Source organism: Cyprinus carpio, chromosome B19 (assembly GCF_018340385.1).
Source record: "Cyprinus carpio isolate SPL01 chromosome B19, ASM1834038v1, whole genome shotgun sequence".
NCBI classification, from domain to species: Eukaryota; Metazoa; Chordata; class Actinopteri; order Cypriniformes; family Cyprinidae; genus Cyprinus; species Cyprinus carpio.
The window spans coordinates 9772459-9793516 of record NC_056615.1 but is presented as its reverse complement, the minus strand read 5'-3'; the positions used below and the strand labels follow the sequence as shown (position 1 = coordinate 9793516).

The 21058-nt window shown below is 36.0% G+C and overlaps 1 protein-coding gene across 3 annotated transcripts in view; it reads left to right on the top strand.

Moving 5' to 3' along the window:
• Nucleotides 1-21058, top strand: part of ripor2 (RHO family interacting cell polarization regulator 2) — a 58979-nt gene that overhangs the window by 28788 nt on the left and 9133 nt on the right. For all 3 annotated transcript variants that reach the window (XM_042744842.1, XM_042744841.1, XM_042744843.1), the window contains exons 2-12: nucleotides 7399-7519; nucleotides 8749-8907; nucleotides 9072-9150; nucleotides 10341-10364; nucleotides 10653-10706; nucleotides 17927-18076; nucleotides 19263-19326; nucleotides 19422-19465; nucleotides 19806-19931; nucleotides 20126-20274; nucleotides 20497-20626. In XM_042744842.1, the coding sequence (XP_042600776.1) occupies nucleotides 7399-7519; nucleotides 8749-8907; nucleotides 9072-9150; nucleotides 10341-10364; nucleotides 10653-10706; nucleotides 17927-18076; nucleotides 19263-19326; nucleotides 19422-19465; nucleotides 19806-19931; nucleotides 20126-20274; nucleotides 20497-20626 (1100 nt within the window). The remainder of the gene's footprint in view (nucleotides 1-7398; nucleotides 7520-8748; nucleotides 8908-9071; nucleotides 9151-10340; nucleotides 10365-10652; nucleotides 10707-17926; nucleotides 18077-19262; nucleotides 19327-19421; nucleotides 19466-19805; nucleotides 19932-20125; nucleotides 20275-20496; nucleotides 20627-21058) is intronic.

Below are 21058 nucleotides of genomic sequence, written 5' to 3'. Positions count from 1 at the left end.
GTGTGTTTTCCTCATAGCTGTCTCCAAGTCTGATTAAACCAGTCACTGCTCTGCCTATGAACCATGTTTACATGCTCATAATTCAATTCATATCACAATTTGGTTATATTACAATTAAAGTAGGTGTGATGTAATTGTGTTACCCTAATTAAACTAATATAAATAATAGGTAATAAAGACTGATTGTCATGGAAATGCATTATTTAGAATTCGGAAAAAAAAAAAAAACATTTTCAGAGCAAGGAGGGAGATTTTATGCAATCCATTAACAGAAATGAACATAAATCAATATACATATGTGCAAATCTACATTTTTCAGTTCAGTGTGCTCTTATGTGCTGTCAAGGACATGAACGAGAATTAATAAGTTGATTAAATTACCCTGAAGAATTACTAAAAATGAATGGCGAGAGTGAGCATCCTTGTTATTTACACAAGAGAATCATGGGAAATGAAGTGCATGTCTTAATTTATTAATATAATTTGATGATTGTATACAGAAATATTTCAATAGTCTTTTTCTGAATAAAGGCTTAACCAGAATATGGACTATAGTTGAAAAAATGTCAAATTACAAAAAAAGCCTTTTCTTTCAATTATTTTTCTTCGTTGTGTTTTTTTGAAAGAATGGTTATCATAATTTTTATTTAATAGCAGTTGAATAATGAACAGACATTTCACACGGTGACATTTCCAGCATGCTCAGATGGATATGAGGTTGAGATTACAAACTCTTCATGTGCCTTTCAGAGGTTATCAGTGGTCAAGTGTAATTCAGGCCTCCTAACATAGTTTCTTTCTGTCTTCAGACACAGTGAAGATGAAAATAGCATGACATTTTAGTATTTGCCGTTAGATAACATTCAGATGCTCTGCAGTCTTAAGTCTGTGGATTAAATATGAAATAAATCATCCATTAATACCAAAGTTGGGCCAAATGATCCTTCTGAACATTCCTGTTCAAATATTGACCCGTTTAGTAATAAATTAACTAAAGTGTTTTTAATCATAATGAGATCGATTTCGGTGGTTTAAATATAAATGCCTGTGTTTGACTGTCAGAAGAATCAAAAAGATTTGACCATAAGATGCATGTGTCACAGTTTGTATTATAACACAGCTTAGTATTTTAACTTTAAGGGATATTAAATTTACATCCTGACACATTAACTTGATATATTAACTTGTCAGCTTCATCTATATCAGTGTGTTCAAACTCTTCTGCTTTTACATTTCGTTATGTGAACTTATGACCTAAGCTTTAAGGCGTGCCATATACTGCACACAAAATATAGTTCAGTTCAATGAAACTTTATTAAATTGTTGCAAACAATCCCACACAATTGTTTTTCTTCCCAGACGTAACCAGTAAAACCATTCTGGTTGACCAGCAATAAAGCAGTTATGACTAGCATGGAAATTGCACAAGGACTTCGGTTCTCTTTGCATGTATAAAATGTGGATTTCTTTTTGGTTCTCTTCAGTTTGGGTCTCTGTTAACTTTCAATTCATTTTTTTAGGTTAGAAAGTATCAAATTAATAAATTCTTTGATTACATAGTTTAAATATTTTATGTTTGCAGCTCCTATAATGCCTACTATTAAGTCACTGTAATCTTGAACAGTTTGTCCAAATATTGTTCATGTGGCAGTAAACTTAAAGTGCCTCCCAATTTCAAGAAGAATGTTGGATTTTTTAGGACCCTTTTAAACAATAGCAACCACTGTCATGACCACATGATCTTTCGGTCACAACACAAGAGCATCCATTCAGTCATCATGCGCCTGCTTTAGAATCATGTTTCACTGTGTTTATAATCTTTGTGCTTATAATTAAGACTTCTTTCCTGTGCAGAGATGTAAGTCAGGCTTATCATGAGATATTTGGTCATTGAGTCAACCAGTAGACTTGTTGATTTTGAGTGGATGTGGTTTTGCAGATTCTTGTTCTGGCCTGTTTGGTGACCCTGCCCAAAGCACACATTACTACAGCATTAGTAGAACAGGGTCAGTCGGTCATTGCAACATGCCTGACAGTTGGCATGGATGTTTGAAGGAAGTTCTTCGCTCTTCCAAGGCGTAGAGGAGAGTGTGGAACAAGACCAGCTGAGCATCACACAGCTGCCGGGATTGAACTCCTACCTTAGAGCAAAAGACCGGGGAAGACAACGGGTCCTCAGAGCAGAAGGACAGGAGGAGGCCTGCTGCGGGGGATCCATGATAACCGTGTTCTTTTACTGGACACATTGTGCATTGTTTGCTGTTACTATAGAAACTATAATTTATACAGCCTTTAGGAATCGTGTTGCTGTTAATTTGCAGTGTGGTTTGAGTTTGATGGCGTGCAGATAGTGTCCACTTGTGCACACGTGCTTGCGTGGGAAATAAAATTACTTTTCTGAGCGCTAAAGTGCAGAAAGGAAATGGAATCTATAAAATCCTGATGTTATTTGTTTGATATTAATCGCATCCATTTTTGGTTTTTCAGTAAAAATACTCTAACAAACTTAAAGGGATAGTTCCCATCATTTACTCACCCTCAAGTTGTTCTAAACCTGAATGACTTTCTAGCCTCTGTTGAACACAATAGAATATATTTTGAAGAATTTTGGTAACTAAACAGCCGACGGTAGCCATTGATTTAAATAGTATGATTAAAAAATACTACGGCTACCGTCGGCTGTTTGGTCATACAGGTTTGGGACAACTTGATGTTGTTTGGTTGTTTTAAGAATTTTAGTTTTTTGAGTGTTATTTGGTTTTATTAATAGTGTTGGAATGGTGTTAAAAGTGTCTGAAATGTTAAGCTAATCGTTTTATGTTATGGCTAATAGCCAATAAATTGCAGATATTAAAATTCAATATTTTGTCTAGATAAATGAAGGATTAGAATACAAAAAAAGCTTAAATCAATCATTTTAAATCAGGTGTGTCAAACTCAATTCCTGGAGGGCCGGAGCCCTACAGAGTTTAGATTCAACCCTGATTAAACACACCTGATCCAACTAATCAGGTCTTTCAGGCTTATTTGAAAGCTACATGGTATGTGTGTTGGAGCAGGGTTGAAACAAAACTCTGCAAGGCTCCGGCCCTCCAGGAATTGAGTTTGACACCCCTGTTTTAAATGATACAAGCGAATTTAGGCATCACACAATTTGTGTATAATATGAAAAATTAATAATAATTTTGAGATTTGCATTTAACAGTGTTGTTAAATCTTAAGTGTTTTGGCAGATGACAGCAAAAGTATTCTAAATATACAAATTGGGGAAATAAGCAGGAATAATGAAATATCCAGCATTGACCGATACTGTTAAATCAGCCGATAACCGATAATATGGTACTGGTATATATATATTGCATTCTTATTAAAGACACTGCATCTTTTCAGAGTGTAAGATATTAGTACTTATTTTCAGAGAATATAACTTTTTTTTTTTTTACCGCAGTTGCTTTTATTGTTTTAAACAGCTCACTAGATACACTTAGATTTATGCTTAAAACAACAAAAATCCTAGTAAGAATTCATAATGTGGGCTGTTGGGAGGAAACGAGGGACCCCCTCTGCCTCAAACACACTTTTTATTCAGTACTTCTCCAGCCCAGCTTCAAGACCCCCTCACACCCTCAACGAGCCAGACAAACATGGTCCCTGCTGGAGGTGACAAATTAATGAAGCCCCCCTCTCTGGTTCTTTTGTCCTCGTCATCCGACTCTCACAGTGAAGAGTTCAGAGTTGGGTGCCAGGCAGCTGTAGTCAGAATACTTATGAGCCGTCGTGCCCCGGAGGGACGGGGATGACGTAGCCCACATCAATGGCGCTTCACGAGTGCCTGTGAGCCGAGACGACTAGGCCTGAATAGAATGAGTGGAACAATCCCAGCATGCACTGGGTGGCACAGTGTCACTTTGTGTTTTTCAAACTGAAGTGGAACCTTTGTTTGTTGAAATAAGCAATTGGTTATATTGATTTCCTTGTGTTCGTTTTGTTTTGATAGATTTCAGCATTAACCCTTGGACGCATAAATGAAGTTGATACAAAATAAATAACATTGCACTATTAATATTCAATTAAAAATGTAGTCAATAAACAAATTTAATTGAAGTTACTATAATTGAAAATTGAAATTACTTTAATTGAATATACTATATTTACACTATATGCACTAAAAGAAACACATGTATAGATATATACAGTTGGGTTTTGTGTTGTTTGTTAATATTTGAAGTTGTGTTAGTGGGTTTATTAAAATTGCATGTTATTTTTTATTTAGTAAGGTCCTGAATAAGCTTTCACATTACAAGGTTTACATATACTCCACAAGACTATATAATAACTGAATTTATAAAAGTGACTCCATTTAAGTTTACATACCCTTGAATCTTAATACTGTGTGTCATTTCCTGGATGATCCACAACTGTTTTTATATTTTGTAATAGCTGATCACGAGATGAACTGCTTGCTGTTCTTCAGAAAAATCCTCCAGCTCCTGCTCATTCTTTGGTTTTCCTGCATTAATGTTCAATAAACTATTGAACAGGATAATGATGTGTAAATTTTTCTTTTGTTTAAAGATCATATTTCTTTTTTCATTTGGTACTGCACCTAAGAAGCTACATAAATATTTAAATGTTTCCCAGAAGACAAAATAAGTACAATTTACCCTGATTATCCAATTCAAAAAGTTTAATGCACTGTGTTGCTTTTTTGAGCATCAGTGCATGTTTTCACCTTATATAGTAGTTATGTATGAGTCCCCCAATTGTCCTCCATGTGAAAAGATGGATCTCAAAATTATAAAGTCACTGCTGGAAAGGGTTCAAATATGCAGAAGATGCTGGAAAACCAAAGAATGTGCAGGAGTTGGGGGATTTTTCTGAAGAACAGCAGGCAGTTGAACTGCTCAGGACCAACGAGGGACTCATGAACAACTATTACAAAACAAAAAGACAGTCATGGATCTTTAAGGAAATGACACACAGTGTTAAGATTCAAGGGTGTGTAAACTTTTGAATGGGGTAATTTTTATGAATTGTGTTGTGGAGTATATGTAAACATCTGTGACGTGAAAAAGCTTATTCAGGACAGTACTAAATAAGAAATAACATGCAATTTTCATGATCCCTCTTATTTTGTTTCAATTATTAACATTTTGCACATTCTGCAAGGGGTGTGTAAACTTATGAGCACAATTGTATATATATGTTTATTGTATTATATCAAAGAATCATACCATACATAATATCATAATACAATGAAAAATTTATATGTATGCACATAGAGTATATGCATACATAAATTTTTATTTTATTTTAGTAGATTATTTTATTTCGCTATCTAATTAGAACATATTTTATACTTTCATTACTGAATATTTCTTCTTGAATATTAATATAAAAATAATATGTATTTAGAAAATCATGCCGTTTTTAAGCTAGTATAGTTTTTGCTTTATAGTTTTGATAACATTATGGACACAGAACAGCAAAAGGGACACGTATTTTGAAAAATATGGAAATTTAATATCACCATTCTCTACTGCAGTTCTCTGATTGGATGGGTTATTTTAGACTTCAAGAATTGTATGCTTCTGTGTATTCTTTTAATATTTCTGCCTTCCTTTTATTTTCCTGTTTATGAGGATGATCTGAGTGTTTGTCATATGATCAATATTAACAGTACATTAGTTCATTTTAGAGGCAAAACCAATATAACATTGCCTATAAATAGCCTGTTATACAAGGCTCTTCTGTTTGTCGTCTACAAACAACATCTATTTCAGAGCTTTATTGGTTTGGTGTAGCTTTATATAAGCAATTATGTATCTATTGCACTGAGCATAAACCCACGGGTGTATGGTTACCTCCGACAAACAGCCCCTGGATACAGTGTGAAACCTCAACTATGGAGAGAACCTTTTCTGGTGTAGATATCAGTGCCAGGCAAGGTTATGAAGGTTGCATGCAGATCTGGGGTCAGAATGAGTCTCTCACATCGATGATCACAGATACCCTCATTACCCTCAAATCGCTTTGCTCTGATAAATTAGGGGAGGTTGGATACGATATAAGGAGATCAGGGATGATCTTGAAGGCTTTTTGTAGGCAGGAGATTTCTGTGCCCTCGCTGGATCATTACACTTGATAGAAATGAGCGATGACATTGGTCTTTCTGGGCTCCATTAGGCTGCCTCATGCATCTAAGGGCTTTTTCTGCATCTTGATCTTTGGTGGGCTCAGGTGGCTTTGAGCACTTTATAAAAACCTCTGAATGTGTGCCGTATGGGGTCTTCTCACCCAGCAGTGCTATTTTCAGTAACTCTATACACAGGAGATTAAATGACTCATTGCTTGCTTTCCTGTGTGATTTTCAGCTGGTTTTATGTACTTTGATCTAGAGTCACTGTTGTCAGGATATCTTTTCATTGGAAAGCCAGTATCTTTCAAAAAATAAAATCCGGTGAATATGTCAGGTTCACTAAGTTAATCACAGCATTTGTCATAATAACAGTTTAGCACATACACATACGAAAAAGCAAAAGCAAAAACCCAAACATAAATCTGTGACATGAATCAAGTTCATTTCATATTGTTTTGTACATTTCTGCATTTAAACCCCTTGAAATCTTATCTTCAGTTATAAGTGCATTAAAGTAATCACTGTTGATTATTTATTATTTGTGTGTTTGAAATAATTTCCTGTCATTAAAGGGATAGTTCACTCAAAATGAAAAAATGCTGTTAATTTTATCACCCCCAGGCCTTCCAAGATATAGGTGACTTTTATTCTTCAGTAAAGAAACAGTAAAGAAGGTTTTTAGCTGAAACTGTGGTCTCTGGTGATTCATAAAATCCAAGTCAATGGCTAACATCACTTTAAGAGTCAAAAAAGCATATCATGTAAAACAAAATGATATATTTTGATCTTATGAAGCGAAACAATCAGTCTGTGCAAGAAACTGAACATTAGTTACAACATTATTGCCTGTGATCCAAACAGGGAAATCCAATTATTTTCCGCAAACTGGAACTGGTTCTTTCAAACTGGTTCGTTCGTTCGTTCAAATAACTGATTCACTAGTTTGTTTACTGAATCACACAATTACGTAAATGCAATTATAGTAAAGAATAGACTAATGATGTGAAATGTGGATAGAGTGAATAAGCCGTGAGACACCATAAAACCAAGTACTTGGTTAATTCAAGTGCTTGGTTCACACATGTTCATATCATGAGGGTGAGTGAATGAACAGCAAATTTTCATTTTTGGGTGAACTATCTCTTTAAATGGAGTACTGGTTAAAAATATGCATTTGGTCATTCCCAACACACACAACCTTTCCCCCATCTGTACCACCGACTTCTCTCTTACCCAGAATCCTCTCTGCCCTCTTGCAGGAGTGTCCTCCCGCTTCCCAGACATCATGGCTGCTGGCACTCACTCTCCTGGAGGGCCCAATGGCATCATCAGGAGCCAGTCGTTCGCCGGCTTCAGCACCCTGCAGGAGAGACGCTCACGGTGAGGTCATCAGCCCTGTCAGAGGCTAAAAATATTTAAAACCATTGCTGCAGTAACCACTTTCACTTTTCTGGGAAGACTTTCCACTAGATTTTGGAATGTAAAAATCAACTTCAAAATTGCAAAAGAGCCACTCATTATGCTCATGTAAAACAGTGGGTGCAGTAACAGTATTAAAGAGTGTGTTTGTTCAGGGCACGCTGGCTTATCTTAGCATGACGGAGTGCATAGTGAGTGGATGACCCTTAGGCAAAAGCATGTGCTCATTCTACACAATGGCCTAGATTTACTGTAGCACTGCTTGCAGTGCGTGTGCGTGTGACACGTTCAGACACGTTCATGTCAAGCAACCAACTGCCATTGTGTTATTATGAAACGGGAACGGTGGACTGTGACATCAGAAGTAGGCTAATAAGTACCCTGTCTTTTGACAGAAGTCTTAAATGTCAGGAAGCACTGAGGAATATGTACAACACTACAAGCTTTATCCGCATGTGACATGAATCCTTGAAGCCTCTCAAAAGAGAAGAGGGTGATTATTTGCATGGATATTACAGCGTGAAGTGCACTAAAATGCCAACACTAGACTACAGGCTTCAAGTCTGCACTAAACTCTCTGGCTTTTAAACTGGAAGACTGTATTTCACCCCCAAATTAAATGAATAAAAATAAGATTTTTTTTATTTTAATAATTTCTGTGTATTTACTGTTATGCATCTGGTCATTTTTATTTTTTGCAATTTCTGTTTTATATTTTATTTCTAATTTCTATTTCACGATTCTCATTACTTTAATGATGAAGTGATTTATTTTATATACTGTATTTCATAGAATTAATTTTCTATTTAAATAATAAAAAATGTATTAGTATTTTAACAGCATTTTGCAATTTAAATTATTTATTGTTATTATTATTATGTTTACAGAAATATTGCAAACAATCTTAATACTTGTTTACTCTGACAGCTGACTGCAAAAAATAAAAATAATAATTTTAAATTGTCAACTGGTTGAGTGACAGCAACATTTGATTCAATAGAGCTTAACTTTAAAATCAGATGAGCAGCAGCATAACACAGCGACTTTGATTTAATAAACGTCAGCGTAATGGTGGTTAAAATAAGACTTTATTCTTTTTAAACAAATTAGAATTTCTTATTGCTAGCTGAGTTTGAGGTGGCAAAGACAGTTTTCTTAAGATTCATTCACATCTGTTTGTGTGTTTTCAGGTGTAACTCCTTCATGGGGAACTCAGCAGTGCAGAAGAAGCCCATCTCAAAGCCCAGGAAGCCCCATCTGTCCGGGCACAAGTCCAGCAGCAGCAGCTCACGAGAGCCGCAGCCCAAAAGAGTGGAAGAAGTTTACGGAGCCCTCAAACAAGGCCTGGAGTGAGTGCTGCTCAGAAGTCTCCTCTGATTCACATCTCAGCTCTCACTACAGTCATATTGAGCGCATGAATCACTGCTGCTCAGAATGGCTGTGAAGAACTCTTTGTGTACGGCCATTGTTCCTGCATCATTCTGAAGTCTTTGTCATTTTCTCTTTCTGTCAGTGAATATCTAGAGGTGCACCAAACAGAGCTGGATAAACTCACTTCCCTCATGAAAGACATGAAGAGGAACTCCAGACTGGTGAGACTGGATGTGACATCATCGGGGTGCCTACACACTACGGTTCACACTGCGTCAGAGTGCTGCAAATCTATTGATTTCAATGAGCAAATATCATGAGTTGTTAAATCAAAGGCAGCAGAGAGGGATATTAACTCTCCAAAAACAAATCAGCAACTGTTAAGACATTGTAGTATAATGAATTATTCTCAATGTAAATGTTGTTTGTTGATTTAGTCAGAATATGAGATTGTGTAGTTCCAGCATCTACCAGCAGTAGCCAACGAGGCTGTGCTTATCAGCTAAACACTGATATAGATATCCATTTCGGATTTAGCTTTTGTGGTTTCAGATGTCCAGTTCAGTGTATTCCTGAACCCGTCTCTTTAAATGTCCTCAAAATCGAGTTGATACGATTTAATCAACCTTCTGCATTCCTATCCATCAAGCCCTGTCTGAGTTTTCTGTAGTGTGCAAGCACCTTTACTCAAAATGACTGTTAATGACTCTAGAATGTATATCCTGCTGAAAAACTGGAAAGGAATCCAACAAGGACACATTCAGTTTGACATGATTTCTAAAGGATCATGTGACACTGAACACTGGAGTAATGTTGCTGAAATTCAGCTTTGCATCACAGGAATAAATTACATTTTACACTATATTCACACAGAAAACAGTTATTTTAAATTGCAATAATATTTCACAATATTACATTTTCAAAACATATATTGTAATGAAATAATGTATTAGAATATCTAGAAATGCTTTAAACAAGATGTTTTAGTTGAGAAGCAATACTGCATAAGATATTAAGACTTTTCTTCAGAGATTGTATTTTTAATAGGAGACAATCTGGCATACTGCAGTGGCAGATATTTTTCTTTTTATTATAAACGAATAAAAAAGTACAAAAAGAAATCACAAAGTCATTAAAAAGTCATTAATTGCAGTGCAGCATGTGTTGTGTGCTGGAGTCAGACTTCTTTACTAGCTAAAAGAAGCAAGAAATCCCTGGTCAACTATTTTCAGTACTTTATCAGTTCAGTTTAGTTGCCATTAAACAGCATAAACCAGCCTGGACCATCAAGCTGATCTAAGACGGTCTTTTCTGCATGGGATTTTGTCCAAACACCAATTTTGTTTAATAATAAAATGTTGATTTTTGTAGCATTTCCACTGATTTCACATATCTTTTTTTTCTTCCTCAGGGTGTGCTGTATGATCTGGACAAGGTAGGGTCCCTAAACACACTAATGCTTCTTAACCTGTCTTAGGTGACCTGTGTTAACCTTTCGAAGAAGTTTGAGGTCAGAAACATGCAGCAGGAAAAATAAGCAGCTTTGCATAAATGATGTGAAACATTCCTGCAGCAGTGATCAGTTATTACGACACACTAATCGCCGCAGGTGTCAGACATGTTGAAATTCAGGGGCTCTGAACTTAGATTCATCCCTGTTTGGCCTTTTCTTTTTCAGTGAATGAGTTTAATTTTTGATATTTTCTCTTTTCTTGTATCCTAGCAAATCAAGACCATAGAGCGATACATGCGAAGACTGGAGTTCCACATCAGCAAGGTCATTTTTTATACATATATATATGTGTGTGTGTGTGTGTGTGTGTGTGTGTGTGTGTGTGTGTGTGTGTGTATGCATTCATTGTCTGTTTTATAGATTGGAAAAAGTGAATGCAGTACAACAAGTGAAAATACAGTTGTGGTTTCAGGTTTCCAATGAATGTCCTGACTCATTTTGAGTCTCCCCCGGTTTGACATTCTCCAGTGTCTGGAGTCCTGCTGTGTCCCCTTCTTCTTTCAGTGTGTTTTAGTGACATTACAGGTGGGTGTCTGCTGTAAACTACAGTGCTGATTGGCAACTCAGCAGCACGTCTAGTCCCAAAGTAGCCATGGCAACCTGACGACAGGAGCTTTGAGGCTGTTGAAGTGCAATTCATAGCTCAAATTAGCCGTACGCACTTGAAATTAGCCCTGCGTTCAGCTAGCTCACTGGAACACGCTGAACTGTGTGGTAGTGAACGAATCTCCAAAACAACAACAACAAAAAAAAACAGTTCAATCATTATAATTTTTTTGTTTTCGTCCTTATAAGGAACATTTTGTGTGTGACTGTTTTGTTTCCCCCTGTGTTTTATGCTGTTTATGGTTGCCACTGGATCTAGGTCAAAGCAATTCCCTCGAGTGATGAACAAACCTCTGATGGCTCAGTCCAGGGTGTGAATGAGCGTGTGCATGTCTAAATAGGGGGAGATGCATTTTCTGTATGATTTTGGTGAAATGAGAAGGGAAAGTTTATGCTGCCCTATTTAGTTCACATGCATCATCAGTCTTGACATCCCACAGGAAGGAAAATCACAGATGAGATCTCTTTAATATCTCAACTGTTTCTCCCACAAGTCTCCTACTTCTACTAATTTTCTCCTGAGGAAAAAGACCCTAGTAATTTCATATGTGTCTTCTCTGAAGCTTCAGAAGAGATCTCAATGCTTGCTTAGGTTTGCCAACATACTTGTGATGTCCAGTTCGTGAATGAATCATTATTTTGAAATGAACTGTTTAAACCAGTACAACAAATCAGACTGAATCTTTTGGAGAATTAACACGCGTGACTTCAATAACATCCTGGAAATTAGAGCTGTACGATTAATCGTTAAAAGATTGCAATGTCTATGTCTACATGACAGTGATTCGTCTGTGTCTATTTAACCTTTGAAAAAATCATACTGGATCATTCAAATCTGTGTTTGCGCTGCCACTGGCACAGAGCAGATAGTGACCATGTTTAGGTAATAAGCAGCTTCACAAACACAGCCTTTCAACTGCACAGTATTTCTCTGTCTTACAGGCATTCATATTATCACAGAAGTACTAGGATAAAAGTTTATAGTTCAGATTTGAACTCTATGGTAGCTATTAAAATAGAGCAAATTACCTTTTGAAAGTAACTGGCGCTTCAAATAATGTTTGTGTCAATTATTTCTGCATCTGTTTAAGACAAAAAAAAATGTGATTCTCAATTTATCCAGAATCTTGCAGCTCTACTGGAAATGTGCATAGAACATCTAGTTATATTAAGAATGCATGTTAAAGAATTTTACTACCTTATTACTGTTTTTGCTACTTTATTACTGAGCATTGTGTATGCAGATTATATAAGTTTTTATGAGCTAGATCTTGGTACTGTAAAAAAAAAAAGTGAGTATATTAAGACTAGTTATATTGCTACAAGTTATATTATTATTATTATTATTTCATTAAATATGTGACGTGATACTATTATGTATTAAAGAGGGCATAACGTGATGACACATGATGAACTGGTGAAGGAGGAGGATTTGTTCCAGGAGCAGGGCTTTAATGTCTGTAGAGGCGGTGCATTAAAGGGGATGAGAGGTTTTGAACGCGTTGACAATCAACATTTACTGTTAGTCTGTTAGCATGCTAGAGCACCTTCTAAGAAGTTAATTCCTGATTGGTTGAGTCCTTTTTTCCTTCTCTTTAAGAAAGCCAATGGCTTTGACAATTTTATTTTAGTTCCATAGCCTCTGTTGAAAGACATCAGCAGAATAATATCCAGCACATTGATCTGTGAGAGCTGTGGGAAAACTAATGTCTATAATTATATCATTATTTTGTGTCTCTCACAGAAAGGACATTGATAACAGCCTCAGACTCTCAGCAGGGGTTTGTGCTTTTAAAAATCAACTTTATCACAACCATAGTTGTCATGCTTGCCCATAGGAAGTCAGGCAACACCAAGAGGAGGTTTCAGAAGGCTTGCAGTTTATGATCTGGCTTTGGACCCCAAAGATGTTTGATGTGGGTGAATTATTGTAGGTTTAATCTCTGTTTAATCAGTCTGGCATCCCCCCTGAGTAGGGGTCTAAGTCCTCTGATCACAGCTGATACATGCCTGTAACGTAAGAGGATTTTTCCACTTCATCTATTTAAAATATCCTCATTGTACAGTGATACATATTAATATGCCATGTATGTGTGTGCTCTTAGTCTCGTTCCTTCTGTTGTTTTTGCAGTGTGTGTGTGGACCAGCTGTGTATTCTTGGCTTGTTATTTGACTCAGTATAGGCCTAATCCGAAACTGCACACTTGCGATGGACAGAGGGCTGACAAACAGCTGCTCACATGCACGCATGACTGGGTTGAGTCACGCCTTGGACCTCTGTTGTCAACCAAAAAGAAGTCGTGCCCAAGTAGATCAAACGCGTTCCCAGCGGGAACAACTGTTTTCAGAAATGCATATCTGGGTGTGTGTCACACAGTTTTCCCCTGATGCATCATTTTCAACACCAACACACTCCTACACACCACTAATACACTAACACATTATTATATTATATTACATTGCCATTTTTCAAAATGCTTGTCCTATATAATCCTGTGAAAAAGAAGCACACTTAAGCATACTTTTAAAATATTTTTCTTTTATGCCAAAAATCGTTAAGTAAAGATCATGTTCCATGAAGATATTTTGTAAATGTCCTAACATAAATATATCAAAACTTAATTTTTGATTAGTAATATGCATTGGTAAGAACTTCATTTGGACAACTTTAAAGACGATTTTCTCCGTATTTAGATTTTTTTTTTTTTTGCACCCTCAGATTCCAGATTTTCAAATAGTTGTATCTCTGCCAAATATTGTCCGATCCTAACAAACCATACATCAATGGAAAGCTGATTTATTCAGGTTATTTGTATGATGATCTTAATTTTAAAAAATGTACCCTTTTGACTTTTTACCACATTTTGTAGTCCAGGGTAACATGGTTAGTCGTATGTGACTATGGTTAAATATGGTTAAAGTTTACTGCTGAATGAACTGACAAGCATCATAAACTAAAATATACTAATAGATATTTGTTATGATAAGAATCTTTAAGATTTTATTTACTTTTATACTTTTAATAATTTTTATATAAAATATATTTTTTATACAAGTATTTTTTATATATATATATATATATATATATATATATATATATATATATATATATATATATATATATATATATATATATATATATATATATATATTAGGGTAGGGCTGTGTAGGGCTGTGTTATATTTTATCTTAAAAATGTGTATGCTCACATTTATAAGAAGAATATATTAGAAATCTGTTTCTCAATAATTATTACTACTTAATATTCCTCATGATTTTGTATTTGATGGTTACTCCGATATTTTTATGCAATATTACATTATATTTTATACTTTAGACATTATATTTAAAATTTTCTTGAAAACAGTATAAAAGTTTTTAAAAACCATACAAAACCAGCATGAATGAATCATGAATCATTCTAAGAACTAAAAATAATTTAAATCTGCCTTTTTGTTGTTGTTGTTGTGGACACTTTATTTGTCACTGACCTATATATATCATGAAATTCATACATTTTTAAAGTGTGGCACAAGTGTCCAAATCCTTTTTGAGGCCACTATATTTTGAGGACTGTTCAGAGGAAATGGTCATGCTGCGGCAGTCACTGCAGGCCTGTCTGTTTGTGTCACCACGGGCACTGCCTCTGAGAACAAATGCTGTGGGCACAGCAAATGAGATAGAAAGCGCTCACTGAGTGGACATGAATATTTAACTGAGACAATATCAGTCTGGCAGAGTATCAGCTGATTGTAATGGCTCAGTGCTTTCTTTCCGCTGTGTCCGTATCAAACAAACACAAAGCTCTTCCAAACCCTCTGTTGACAGCCACGGCTAACCTGAGCGCCACACCATCCTAGTTAGTCACGAGTCACTCCTGTTGAGACTCGTTCCATGGATACCTTTGGTAAATTTGAGAAGATGATGAGAATTGGTTGAATGAAGTTTTGTGTCCTGTGGATAACACATAATATCTCAAATTTCATCTGCAATCAAATATTCAACGTTTTCAAATATGCACTCACTATGACAATAATGATTGGTTTTGGCTTATATGTCGTCACATGATCAGTTGTGTTGAGGCATGATTGAATATGCGGAGGTGCCAATGAGATTTGAAGAAAGAAATGTTTTTAGTGATTAATGTCTTGAAGGGACAGTTCAAAGTTCTGTTGTTGTCATTTACTCATGTCATTCCAAATCCATAAGACTTGCGGTTATCTTTGGAACAAAAAATTCCATCCCATTTCATGCTTCAAAAAGTTCATAAAACATACATAGGGCTCATCAAACATGGTAAACGGAAGCTCAGCCATATTTACTAGACGTTTCAGAACAACGCTCACTGGTTATTGTGCATCCAGCATGTTTGATCTTACGTTTGCCCTGTTTGATGTGTTTCATTAATGTCCGTCGATTAATGCTTATGTAGTATAGATAAATAATATATGTTTATGTATATGTGAATAAAAGTCTAAATTAAATTTTTTTTGGTTTTAAACTGCTCAATTTAAAGGGATTAATTAATTTCTTTGTGTGTGTCTTTGAAATGTCAAAGTTTTGGTGGAATAGACTTTTTATTGAGGGATAGAAATCTGTTGGGTCTCATTAAAAATGTCTTAATTTGTGTTTTGGAGATGGGTTTGGAATGACATTTGGGTAAGTAAATAATAACTGATGAATTATGAGTTTTCATTTTTGGTTGAACCTTTCCCTTTAAATTTTGGTCTTTTTCCTCATAGAAAGCTGTCCCATGGCCTTAAAGATGATGTTAAATCTAGTGATCTACCAGGGTGCTAAAATGCTAAGATTGGGGGTTTGATTCTACCATAATGTGTAATAGTGAAATGAGTTGTATGGACTATTTCATGGTACCTTGGTGCTATATGTTCTTGTTGGAGCTGAGTGTTTTCATTTTATGGAAAATTCCCTCAAATTGGACACTGGTCTGATAGCTAGAGTTAAGAAAAACAGTATTTTTCCAAAGGCTTATTTATTGTCAAAATGCAGCTCATAAAAATTCACCCATCAGACCCCACCCGGCAGCCAGAATGGACCGGGCTGGGGGCGGTTATGGTGATTCATTTCCCATGCTGCTTTGCTGCTGTGGCAGATGAGAGGAGTCAGACAAGGGGTTTTATGGAGCCAAATAAACAGGCAGCTGTGTACCACGTTAAAGCTGTGATTGGTGACAGTACACGTGTGTGTGTGGTACGCTGTGCAGTTCTCCAGACTTGGGTGGGGTCTTTCCTCCCAGTGTAATTAAACCCACAGGACCACCGTCCAGACGCTCGATCTCCACATGCGCACAGCTAACTCTTTGTCTAATGTATGTCGTTTATCATGAGCAACCCCCACACATCATAGCACACACATGCACATCCATCATACACACAGTTAATATACCCCACCACACACACTAATTGGGTTAGATTGTCCCGTTTCTCACCCTTTCCTCTTAATGAGAGACTTCAGAAAGCCCTGCATTAATATTTCACGTCCCTCTGCTGCATGTGTTTGAATATTTCCTTTTGATTTAGTATCTTGACATGTTTTGTTTTCTCCTATAAGAGGAGAATCTGTACGTTATGGATTAAATCTTTTTGCAGACTTCCTCGCAGAGCGATGCTCAGTAGGACACATCCTTGGCATCACAGCAGGGTTTCCTACAAGATATTGTATTTCAAACCCGAAAAACATCTTACTTAACATTAACTATTCTATTTTCTCCAACATATTATTGGGTTCGATTAAAATACCATTGTAACAAAACTCTGAAAATCCATTCTGCTACACCATTAACTAAACACAAAAATATTAAGCTGTTTTTAACATTGATAATAACAAGAAATGTTTACTGAGCATCAATTCAGCATATTAGAATGATTTCTGAAGGATCGTGTGACACTGAAGCCTGGAGTAATGATGCTGAAAATTCAGCTTTGCAACCACAGGAATAAATTACATTTTAAAATATATTAAAATTGAAAGCAATTATTGTTTTGTTTTTGTGGAAAGCTTCCGGCTTTGCTTTATAAATGAATTGCATTTAAAGAGTTTCCCCCTGACTCACAAACAGACGCTCCACTAGGAACAATCAGTTCACATAAGGTCGAAAGGAATCCGTTTTAATGTGAAGTGCTTAAAATAACAGCTTAATAAAAAACAAATAATGGTGTATCAACGCCTTAACATTCCTGTGTATAATTTTGCTGTGGCACTGCAGTTTCAGCAGCGGTGCAGGAAACACTGCTTCACAGAAAATCACTGCTGGATCTCGTTTAACTACAGCGTCCATCCCTCTTCCTGCCTACTCTATTTTCTCTCCCCCATCATTCTCTGTTCTTGCTGGCCCTTTCAGCTCACTTGTTTCTGTCGCTCACGGTCCATCTCTGCATCCTCATTTTGGCCCTCTTGCTATCTCTCCATCCCCCTCAATCACTCTCTTCAGCGCTGGTAGGATTAGCATAGCTAATTTGAGCCGGCCAGTGTTCACTGAGTTGTGAATGTGCTAAATGTGCATTTCCATGATAAAGGCCGTGGCTCCGAGCTGCTCGTCTGTCACACAAGTATGGCATTACTATTGTCCCCAGGGCTGTTGAGCTGTATTTTGTGTTTGCTTTTGAAGTGTTCAAATTCATTTTCAGTGCTTGGTACAGTACGCTGCTCCATTGTGCTGACAGAACGTTACAGTAGATTGTAAAAGCCACGTTTCTCTGCTGAATGGGGACCCCCAGGGCTCTGTTATGATGTATGCTAGACATCAAAGCTAGCGTTTATGCAATCTTTAGTGAGCGCTTGCATGCGTGAGCGTGTGCAGTGCTGCTTTTGTGTAATATAAGTCTGTGTGCCAATGCGGTGTGTGTGTGTTTTTACAGGTCGACGAGCTGTATGAGGGCTTTTGTATTCAGAGAAGGTTGCGTGATGGCGCCAGTAAGATGAAACAGGCCTTCACTGCTTCACCCTCCACTAAAGGCACACGTGAGAGCCTGGCGGAGGTCAACCGCAGATACAAAGAGTATACAGAGGTACATTATTAATGTGTATGGCTTTGTTCACGCTGCAGCAGAGTACATATTTGGAATCAACTAGAGTGTGGGTTGTCTGAATGACTAATTGACTAATTGGTCTGTGTAATTAGGCTGTTTAGGGTTCATCTGTATCTGAGAGGGCATTTACATAAGACATACAGGTCTCAAGATGAGCTTTTAAAGGTTTAAATATTTTCAACTTCTTAGTAATCCCAGATATGATGCATCAGTCAAACATTTCTGAGTATTTATGAGATGTGTATATGTATTGATGAATCTTTTTTTTTTTTCTTTTTTTTATACTTTTATTCAGCAAGTGTGCATTCAGTTGATCAAAAGTGATAGTAAAGACATGTATAGTGTTACAAAAGATTTCTTATTTTTAGAACTTTTTATTCATCAAAGAATCTTGGAAAAAAAATTAACTTTCCACAAAAATATAAAACGGCACAACTCTTTTCGACATCTATAATTAGAAGAAATGAAATTCAGCTTTGTCATCACAGGAATAAATTATTTATTTTAAATATATGAATAAAATTAAATTGTAGTAATATTTCACAATTTTTGTTATTTTTACTTGATCAACTAAATTCAGCCTTGGTAAGCATTAAATTCTTCTTTCAGAAACAAACTGTAAATGCTAAAAACAGTATGTGTGAAATATTTCTTACAATAAAACAACTAAGATATGAGGAACAAAATCATAATTTATTTCAAACATTTGCTACAGTTATATTTAATATAATTAGAATTATACATAACATATGCAAACAAACTGCCTATAATAATTACATTATATAATAATTAATATATCATATATACTTTTTGATTTATTTAATAACAATAATGCAGATTACTGTTTAGTAAGAATAGTTTGGTCACACTTTATTTTAAGGTCCAGTTCTCACTTTTAATAATCTGTGACTTTTGCCTCAATAATTTGCTAGTTGTTATGGTTAGGTATAAGGTATTCTTTAGGATGTAGAATATGGTCATGCAGAATATGTGCTTTATAAGCACTAATAAACAGCCAATATGTTATTAATAAGCATGCTAATAAGCAACTCGTTAATAGTGAGAATTGGTCCCTATACCATTAGTTCTGGTAAGAAATGTTATGGCCAATTAAATATATAATTTCACCTGTTATTCATATCACCATATGTTCCTGTCTCCTCAGAACATGAGCTCTTTTGAGGCCGAGCTGGAGAACCTGTTGGGGGAGTTTCATATCAAAATGAAAGGTACAGGATTTTTGCACAAAAGTGTGAAAAAAATCTATCAAATATGTTTTGTATTTCAATAACAAACGTTTCAACTCCTTTGCACCCTGTCTCAGGATTGGCTGGCTTTGCCAGGCTTTGTCCCGGCGATCAGTATGAGGTGAGTTGTTTGTAAAACCAAAAAACGGAAATTCATGCATTCTTTTTTTCTGTAATAAAGCCAGATGCGTCTATCTTCTATCAAATTACTAAACGCTTGTAGTAATTGGCTGCTGTTCTGCCAAGTACATCCAGTTCATTCGTAATCACAGCTCTCCTAGCAACGTTTTCTCTTCTGATCCACAAGTACATACACCCACCAAACCCAAGGCTGTATAAAACTAAACACTGAAAACTCCCATTGCTTTACTGCTCTATTAACAATTCTGTGAACTTGTGTTGGCATTGCTTTCCTAATTCTGACATTTTGTGTTCTTGTTGTCTCTTTCTTTTTCTGGCAGATTTACATGAGATATGGCCGACAGCGGTGGAAACTGAAGGGAAAGATTGAAACGAACTCCAAACAGAGCTGGGATGGAGAGGAGATGATCTTTATGCCCCTCATTACGGACCTCATCAACATCAAGGTGGGCTCCAGTCCACACAGATGTCCATTGATTAATGTGAATAATTCTGACAGTGACATACTGGGTTGTAACCTTAGTTGCAAGAAAACACATACTCCTATAAATGTGCATTTATCTGCTATTTGCTATGCATTTATCTTGAATGCAACATTTCTGAATTGACCATTCTCAATTCATTATCTTTATTCTACTAGGTGACAGAGTTAAAGGGGTTGGCCAATCACATCTTGGTGGGTAGTGTGATCTGTGAAACCAAGGACCTGTTCACCGCTATGCCTCAGGTGGTAGCAGTAGACGTCAACGACCTGGGAACCATTAAACTCAACCTGGAGGTCGCCTGGTTGTAAGTGAAGCTATCTCATAAAACAAGATAAGAAGTAAATGAAATTGATGATATACACTGCCCTCCTCAGGACAGTCATGGAAGTCACACGGAATTACTTCTGCCTAACAGTTAATACATGTTTTTTTTCGATTTCTCAAATTTGTGTGTTTTCTTTCGTTAAATACTTTAGTATAATATTAGATTGCTGTACATGAATGCATGTCTGTTTTGTATTTGCAGTCCGTTTGACGTAGAGGATCTGACACTGTCCTCAGGAAATGTGAGTAAAGCCACCGCCCTTCAGAGACGAGTTTCAGTGTACAGCCAAGGCACACCCGAGACGCCCACTTTCCAGGACACGTCTTTCTTTGTGAGTGCAATTCTGAAAAATCCTCTCAGTTTTGTTTAAAAGTCCTGCTTCTGTCACCAGCTGCATCTTTACACACTTAGATCCTGCCCTTGTGAAAAAGAAGTACACATAAGCATTCTTTTAAAATGAGTACAGAAATAAATAAATAAAACATTAAATGTTTTAAGACATGCATGTTGCTAGCTGAAGACATGTTGTTTAAAATTTAATGAAAATATATTATATATATTATATATATATATATTAAATTTATATTAAATGCAACTTTATATGAAATTTCATAATTTTAAAGATTTAAAATACTTAATATTGCACTTTTTAAATGTATACTTAAGTGTGTTAAGAAATATAGCAATGAAAGTGTAAATTCTCTTTATTTATTATTTAATATTTTACTATCTGCAATTACAGTTAATAGTATGCTTGTAATAT